We start from the raw sequence: 8,787 nt of genomic DNA, 5'->3' as shown, positions 1-8,787 counted from the left end.
GATCCCATGGCCAGCACCCTTCCTGGGACCACCGTGAATTCCAATCGTAGCTCAACCATGACGTCTGTGACTATGGGGCAGGTAGCAACCATCTTCCTGACTGTTTGCTCATCTATAACAGGAAGTTAATCCTATCTGCACTTAGGGGGATGAAGATCAGAAATCCAACCAAAAACCAAAACCACCCAAGCACTTGACATAAAGTATAGATGGAGCACATCATGCTCAAATTTTAAGCAAGTAAGACCTTTAAGTTTGTACACATTTGTTCACACACACACACATGCAAAATGCACACACACGCTTCAGAATGGCAAGATGCTACTGACACAATACGCAATGTTTTTCAGAAATATTTCCTTTATATAGAAATACAGTATTCATTTAGTAAGAAACTTTTTACCATTTTATTTGAACAAATTCTCTCCTCCCAAGGGTTTTGATTGAAAATACATCATAGCATGTTTTATCATTATTATTTTCCATAACATTTAATACCACATTTCCTTCTCCCACATAGAATATCACCTAGCAGAAGTTTCCCAAAGGAGCCATAGCACATTCATGACAAAGACAGGAAAGAAAAGAAAACCATTTTAAATCTGCTTTCAGGCAGGATGATTCAACTCAAACAATGTCAAATTTAATCAGCTTTGAAACTGAAAAATGGAAACCAGCCCAAGTGAACACCATGGCCATGATCATGAACACTCCCAAGATGTGAGGGAAGAGGAGAGAAATGTCTGCCTTTTCTTCCCAAACTTCAATGTAACTTTATTTTTTAAAAAATTACAAAAAGGTATCCTCCTGCCTTCATAGTGTGAAATTTGGGTGTTTTCTCAGGACCATGTGTGGGTAAGTGGAAGGCATGTACTTGTGCAATGGGGAACTGTAACCCCTCTGAGACCTCTTTGTACCTGGACAGGAGACTTTCTGATTTTCAATCTTGGCTCATTGCAGAAGAAGGTTACATCCCTCGGGGGCGGGGGAAGAAAACACAGCCGCCTTCAGGGCACATGCCTGACTTCAAGTCCATACAGGTGTCCGTTCACGTTGGTGATCTTGGCACATCGAGTTTTCAGTATTCTGCAGACCTCCCTTCACACAGTTCCTCCCCGGAAGTCTTCTGAGTGTAGTTAATGTGTTTGAGAACAGTAATGTCACAAGTCAAAGGATTGGGGGCTTCCCAAGGCACAGCCATCTTGGGTGTATTCTGGAAGACAAGTCATCTCAGCTTCCCCTTCTCACTTTGGGAGCAGACATTCAGGTTCCCAATATTCAGATTTCAGGGGCTGGAGATCATGCCAGAAAAACAAAGACCCAGATGCCCAGAATGCATTGTCTCTGCAAGTTCTGGCACTTTCTCCACATACCTCCATGCCACTAAAATGTCCTATAAAATATGAAATCAACTGGGCATGGCTGATTTAATGGTACAAAAAGGCTTTATAAAAATACTCCCTGCACTTAAAAAACAAAAACAAGAAAAAAATGCATGTAAACATCGCCTCTAAGTCACTGGAGAACTCTGGAGTCTTTATCTTGTCTGTCCAATGATTTGCAGTCTTAAGTGTTCAGCATTTTTTTTTTTTTGGTGGAGGTATCAATCCATTTTTTTATTAAGAGAGTTCAGAGTCTGAGGCCACCTTTGATTATGAGCTTGTGGTTTGATTGGCAGGAATAGAATGATCAGGAGACTGATGATGTGTAAGTAAAAGTACATAGACCTAGGAAGAAACATACACGTATTTCAAATGAGGATATACAAGGGAAATGTCACATGAAGCAATTACATCCTCCTTTGGCGCTGGCAGACCTAACCGCCCTCAGGCTTGCCTTGATCTACTCCACAGATAACTCCCTACAGTGGCTGAGCAGGCCAAGGATGGACCAAAACCTCAGAGCTGGGCAGAGCAAATGAACTAGCCCGTCTGCAGACAGACACGTGGTAATATCCCACTGATGTTATAAGCAGATCAAGAGCATTAACCCCACAGCTAGAAACTCACCATATTAAAAGTATAAGGATGCATGGAATGCAAATTTAAGCCCTACCCTATGCTCCCCTAACACAAAAGCAACTGACACTTTAGCCAATGTGCTCCACTAAGTGTCAGGGGTTCTTGTAGACATTATGAGCCCAAAGAGTCCAGATTTCAAAAGCCTACCCCATGACTCAATAATTTTCATCCAAACTAGAACACGTTTTGCTTTTGAGGTCTGTGGACTCACAGCCTAAGTGTGGGACTGGGCACAGTGCAGATGTTCAATAAATCTGTACACATCAATGAATGAAGTAATCAGGAACAGCTTTTATATGATTGCTGTATATCCATTTGGAAAAACTGAACTTTCCGTTTCTCCAAGGCTTTTTGAAGAGCAGAAGAAAATAATGTTAAGGGGCAGGAGACCCACAACTGATTTACATCTCATCTCCCAGCTTCTGTGATAATAAGGTCGGGTCAACAGAATAGTCAAGAGCTCCAGCAGAAGCAAGCATACCTTTTCTTCTTTCAATAAGTATGTAGTATGTGTGTGCGCTCCGCTGCTCAGTCATCTTTGAGACCCCATGGACTGTAGCCCACCAGGCTCCTCTGTCCATGGAATTTTTCAGGCAAGAATACTGGAGTGGGTTGCCATTTCCTCCTCCAGGGGATCTTCCCGACCCAGGGATCAAACCCGCATCTCCTGCATCACAGGGGATTCTTTACCACTGATCTACTGGGGAAACCCACCTAGAATGTAGGAAGGATTAAACTGGGATCTACAAAAACACACAGACTCCATCCCTTCTTCTGGGAATGGAAAAGACCAGTACAGACAGAATAGTAGCAATCTGGCCAGCAGAGGGGTGAACAGCCACAGGTGAGTGGTCATCTGACTTACTATTTAAACCAGGACATTATTGAGAGTGAAAAACGGTTCAACAAGGAAACACTGGCTCTGCAAGTATAAACTGGGATTCTCACATCTCACAGGCACATCTGCTGCTACTGCTAAGTCACTTCAGTTGTGTCCGACTCTGTGTGACCCCATAGACGGCAGCCCACCAGGCTCCCCCATCCCTGGGATTCTCCAGGCAAGAACACTGGAGTGGGTTGCCATTTCCTTCTCCAATGCATGAAAGTGAAAAGTGAAAGTGAAGTCACTCAGTCGTGTCTGACTCTTCTCGACCCCATGGACTGCAGCCCACCAGGCTCCTCCATCCATGGGATTTTCCAGGCAAGAGGACTGGAGTGGGGTGCCATTGCCTTCTCTGAGGCACATCTGAGGCATAGGCCATTCCAGCTTTCAAAGTCTGCTCTCCTAAAACAGACTTTGTTTTTACCTTTTGCCTGAATCATTTACATGTGGTCAAATCTACCCTGAAGCCGTTGTTAGATTACAATCAAGTATTCTGGAAGTCAAGGGGTTAAAATTTCCTTTGCAACCTCCCAGGAAGGTTTAGTAACCTATTTTGACATTCCATACCTCTCTCCAGTGTTAAAGAACCCTTCATCTTTTTTATTATGGAAGAACTCAGTTAACATTTGTATAGTGTTCTGGCACTGAACTAGGTGTCCAGATATACAGATGAATAGGGCACAGTCCTCCTCTCAAGGAGCTTGCTATCTACAGAAACTCCTACACAAATTCTAACATTCTTATACACTGAATTTAGTAAGCATTATCTAGTTAAAGACAACTTAGATTTTGCTTTTGAAAATGATTTCAGAGAAGGGTTCTGCTCCTAGACTAAATATTTCTGTCCTCCTTGAATACATATGTTGAAACCCCAACTTCCAATGTGATGGTATTGGAAGAAGTAGCCTTAGGGAGGTGATTTGTTTTAGAAGAGGCCATGAGGGTGGGGTCCCCATGATTAGTGTGTTTATTAGAAAATAACAGGAAATAGAGTGTGAGCTGTCTCTGTATCCTTCTCACTGTCCCTCAACCCATCTTTTTCGCTGTCCCTGTCTCCATCAGTCTCTCTCTCTGCTATGTGAGGACACAGCAAGAAGGAAGACTTCTGCAAGCCAGAAAGAGCTCTCATTGGAAACCAAATCTGCTGGCACCTTGATCTTGACCTTCCCAACTTCCGCTACTGTAAAGGAAAAAAAAAGTCTGTTGTTTTAAGTCACCTAGTCTATAGTATTTAGTCATAGAAGCCTGAACTAAGACAACTTCATTCTTTTTTTTTATTGGATTATAGTTGATTTACAATGTGTTAGTTTCAAATGTGTGAAAAAGTGATTCAGTTATACATATATTCATTCTTATTCTGTCCTTATATAGATTATCACAGAATATTGAGTAGAGTTCCTTGGGCCATATAGTAGGTCCTTGTTGGTTACCTATCTTATATATAGTAGTATGTGTTCGTTAACCCCAAGCCCCTGATTTAGCCTCCATACCCCCACATTACCCCTTTGGTAACCATAAGTTTGTTTTCAATATCTGTAAGTCTGTTTCGACTTCATAATAAGTCCATAAGTTCATTTGTATCATTTTTTAAAAATCAGATTCCACATGTGGGGGATATGGTATTTGCCTTTGTCTGGCTTATTTCACTGAGTATGACGATCTCTAGGTCCGTCCATGTTGCTGCAAATGGCATTATTCCATTCTTTTTTTTTTTTACAAATGAAAAGAACTGACCACCACTGTATTCCATTCTTTTTATGGGTGAGTAATGTGCTTAGTTGCTCATTATGTCTGACTCTTTGCAACCCCATGGAGTATAGTCCACCAGGCTCCTCTGTCCATGGGGATTCTCCAGGCACAAACACTGGAGTGGGTTGCCATGCCCTCCTCGGAAGTGTGTGTGTGTGTGTGTGTACCACATCTTCTTTATCCATTCATCTGTTGATGGACGTTTGTGTTGCTTCCATATCTTGGCTACTGTAAACAGTGCTGCAACACACATTAGGGTTCCTTCCTCTGCAATTTTTTGGGGAGAGTTTCAGAAGGATTGTTGTTAACTCCTCTCTAAATGTTTGACAGAATTTGCCTGTGAAGTCATCTGGTCTTGAACTTTTATTTGTTGGAAGATTTTTAATCACTGTTTCCATTTCAGTACTTGAAATTGAACAGGTTTGTTTTCTTTCCTCCTGGTTCAGTCTTGGAAGGTTGCACCTTTCTAAGAATTTAGCCATTTCTTCTAGGTTGTCCATTTTATTGGCATATAGTTGTTTGTGTGGAGAAGGCAATGTACCCCACTCCAGTACTCTTGCCTGGAAAATCCCATGGATGGAGGAGCCTGGTAGGCTGCAGTCCATGGGGTCGCTAAGAGTTGAACACGACTGAGCGACTTCACTTTCCCTTTTCACTTTCATGCATTGGAGAAGGAAATGGCAACCCACTCCAGTGCTCTTGCCTGGAGAATCCCGGGGACAGGGGAGCCTGGTGGGCTGCCGTCTCTGGGGTTGCACAGAGTCGGACACGACTGAAGCAACTTAGCAGCATCAGTTGTTTGTAGTACTCTTTTAAGATCCTTTATATTTCTGTAGTGTCAATTTAACTTCTCCTTTTTCATTCCTGATTTTATTGATTTGAGTTCTCTCCCTGTTATTCTTGATGAGTCTGGCTAACATTCATCAATCTTGTTTACATTCTTAAAGAAAAAGCTTTTAGTTTTTTTCCATTATTCATCTCTATTTCTGCTCTGATCTTATTTCTTTCCTTCTACTAACTGAATTTTGTCTGTCATCTTTCTATGCTTTAGGCCTGAGGATCATAGCTTCTCTTCTCATGTCTGCCCTCTAGTGGCTGACTTTGGTCCTGAGGTTTGTGCAGGTTTCCTTGTGGGTGGAGCTGGGTCTTGTCATTCAGGTGGTCAGGATCTTGTCAGTTCAGTTGTGTTCGACTCTGCGACCCCATGGACTGCAGCACGCCAGGCTTCCGTGTCCATCACCAACTCCCAGGGCTTGCTCAAACTCATGTCCATCGAGTCAGTGATACCATTCGACTCATCATTGGATGGCATCCTCTGTCGTCCCCTTCTCTTCCTACCTTCAATCTCTGCCAGCATCAGGGTCTTTCCCAATGAGTCAGTTCTTCGCATCAGGTGGCCAAAGTATTTCAGCTTCAACATCAGTCCTTCCAAAGAATATTCAGGACTGATTTCCTCTAGGATGGACTGGTGGATCTCCTTGCAGTCCAAGGGACTCTCAAGAGTCTTCTCCAACAGCACAGTTCAAAAGCATCAGTTCTTCAGTGCTCAGTTTTCTTCACAGTCCAACTCTCACATCCATACATGACTACTGGAAAAACCATAGCTTTGACTACATGGACCTTTGTTGGCAAAGTGATGTCTCTGCTTTTTAATATGCTGTCTAGGTTAGTCATAGCTTTTCTTCCAAAGAGCAAGTGTCTTTTAATTTCATGGCTGCAGTCACCACCTGCAGTGATTTTGGAGCCGAAGAAATAAAGTCTGTCACTGTTTCCATTGTTTCCCCATCTGTTTTCCATGAAGTCACATTCATTTTTTGAATGTCGAGTTTTAAGCCAGCTTTTTCAGTCTCCTCTTTCACTTTCATCAAGAGGCTCTTTAGTTCCTCTTCACTTTCTGCCATAAGGGTGGTGCTTTCTGCATATCTGAGGTTATTGATATTTCTCCCAGCAATCTTGATTCCAGCATGTGCTTCATCCAGCCCAGCGTTTCTCATGATGTACTCTGCATATAAGTTAAATAAGCAGGTGACAATATACATCTTGACATGCTCCTTTCCCAGTTGGGAACCAGTCCATTTTTCCATATTTGGTTCTAACTGTTGCTTCATTACCTGCATACAGGTTTCTCAGGAGGCAGGTAAAGTGGTCTGGCATTGGTTAGCATTGTGTCAAGGGGTGTGTTTAGAGGTGGCTGTGTGGCTGAGACTTCCCTGGTGGCTCAGACGGTAAAGAATCTGCCTGCAGTTCAGGAGACTGGGGTTCCATCCCTGGGTCGTGAAGATCCCCTGGAGAAGAGAATGGCAACCCACTCCAGTATTCTTGCCTGGAGAATCCCATGGACAGAGCAGTCTATAACCTTGGCGGGCTACAGTCCACGGACTTGGAAAGGGTCGGACAACTGAGAGCCTCACATAAGGACCAGGTGGCCTCAGTATGGCTGCTGACGGGCGGGGCGGTGTTCGTGGCCTGCTGACTGTCTGTCTGAGGCATTCCAGCACTGGAGCTGCAGGTCGTTGGTTACAGCCAGGTCTTGATGCCAAAATGGCGACCTCTGGGAGAGGTCAGTATTCTCTGGGGGCTTCTGCCGCCACTGTCCTTACCCTTCCCCCAGCCCAGTGAGCCGCAGCCAACCCCTGTTGCCACAGGAGAGCCTCTAGGACCCACAGGAGGTCCAGTCCCAGCTCCTATGGAGTTTACTACTCTGGGCTGGCTCCCAGGGGCACAAAACCTTGTCTGTGCCCTCCAAGAGTGGACTCTGTCTCCCCCAGTCCCGTGGAGCTCCAGTCCTGTACTCAGTCCCACTGACCTTCAAGGCCAAATGCTCTGGAGTCCCTCCTCGCAGGGCTGGACTTTCATGCTGGGGAGCGTGAGGTGGGGCTCAGCACTCCATCTTGTGAGGGAACCTCTGTGATATAATTACCTTGCAGCCTATGGGCTGCCCACCTGGTGGACATGGGCTTTGACTGTGTTGTGAAAGCACCCCTCCTACCGTCTCGTGTGGCTCCTTCGTTGTCTTTGAATATATCATGTGGGGTAGATTCCAGTGTCTTCGGTGGAAGGCTGTTCAGCACTTGGTTGTGATTTTGGTGATTTCCTGAGGGGAAGTGAGCGCAAATCCTTCCACTCTGTCGTGTTTGTGGAGACACAAGTTCTTTCATAACACAGTCAAATGTTCACTTGGGGCTCACTTACAACTACAAGGGAAAAAATTAGACTAAAGCAGGATTTTCAGTCGCTACAGATTGAAAAGTGACGAGACAGAAAAACAAAGCCCGTCTCACACTTAAATGTCAATCAAGGAAGGGTATCCTGAGAAATGGATTTGCATACGACTGCCAGTCATCTCCAGCTACTGAAATTACCCCCCAGAGAGGAACAGATCTGGCCAGACCCATCTCCATTAATTTCTTCTGCCAGATTCAGAGAGTCTCCTACGAGTTTCTGAAAAAGAATTGTTTTAAAAAGATTCTGAAAACACTTTTGAGAGGCAATCTATAATAGCCATTGGCAACAGCTATGCAGCTGTTAATCTAATTTTAATTACTTTGAATTTTAAGTCGAAAACTGTTTCTCAGTCACACTGCTGCTGCTAAGTCGCTTCAGTCGTGTCCAACTCTGTGCGACCCCATAGACGGCAGCCCACCAGGCTCCCCCGTCCCTGGGATTCTCCAGGCAAGAACATTGGACACATTTCAAAAGCTCGGTGGCCACCCTACTGGATGGCATTTCAGTCTCTGTAGAAACTTCTACTGGACAGAGCTGACCTAGGTAGGGAATTTAGATGGTATACATAAGCAAGGAGGAAAACACCGTACCACTTAGGCTGAATTACTTGAAACTGACAAAAGTGACAGAAATGTGAATTTCACTCTAAACAAAGGTTTGTGTGCGTTTTAAGTAAAGTAGGTTGTTTTTAAAAAGAAATGGAAATCTCCTGAGAGTGATCTGGCCTGATAATGATTTCTTTCCCTAAAGCTCCTGCCTACAAATAGAATTTGGCATGCTTAGTTGGTTAAATGCATGTGATCACAAACAAATCACCACTTGTGTGTGACTCCCAAGTGATAACATTCTTCCAAAGTATTTTCTCCTACAGAAATTTTTAGTGACTGCACTCCTCCTCTTGCTGTTTAA

The 8,787-nt window shown here is 43.9% G+C and overlaps 1 protein-coding gene across 3 annotated transcripts in view; it reads right to left on the bottom strand.

Annotated features, from left to right (window-relative positions):
- Positions 1–379: 379 nt before the first annotated feature.
- MBOAT1 (membrane bound O-acyltransferase domain containing 1) overlaps positions 380–8,787 on the bottom strand; it is a 110,873-nt gene continuing 102,465 nt past the window's right edge. For 2 of the 3 annotated variants that reach the window (XM_027524805.1, XM_027524804.1), the window contains one exon: positions 380–1,727. In XM_027524805.1, the coding sequence (XP_027380606.1) occupies positions 1,604–1,727 (124 nt within the window). In that variant the 3' untranslated portion in view covers positions 380–1,603. The remainder of the gene's footprint in view (positions 1,728–8,787) is intronic. The other variant, XM_027524803.1, reaches the window with a different exon arrangement.

Source organism: Bos indicus x Bos taurus, chromosome 23 (assembly GCF_003369695.1).
Source record: "Bos indicus x Bos taurus breed Angus x Brahman F1 hybrid chromosome 23, Bos_hybrid_MaternalHap_v2.0, whole genome shotgun sequence".
Lineage (NCBI taxonomy): Eukaryota > Metazoa > Chordata > Mammalia > Artiodactyla > Bovidae > Bos > Bos indicus x Bos taurus.
The sequence above is the reverse complement of the archived record's forward strand: the minus strand, read 5'-3'. Positions and strand labels throughout refer to the sequence as shown.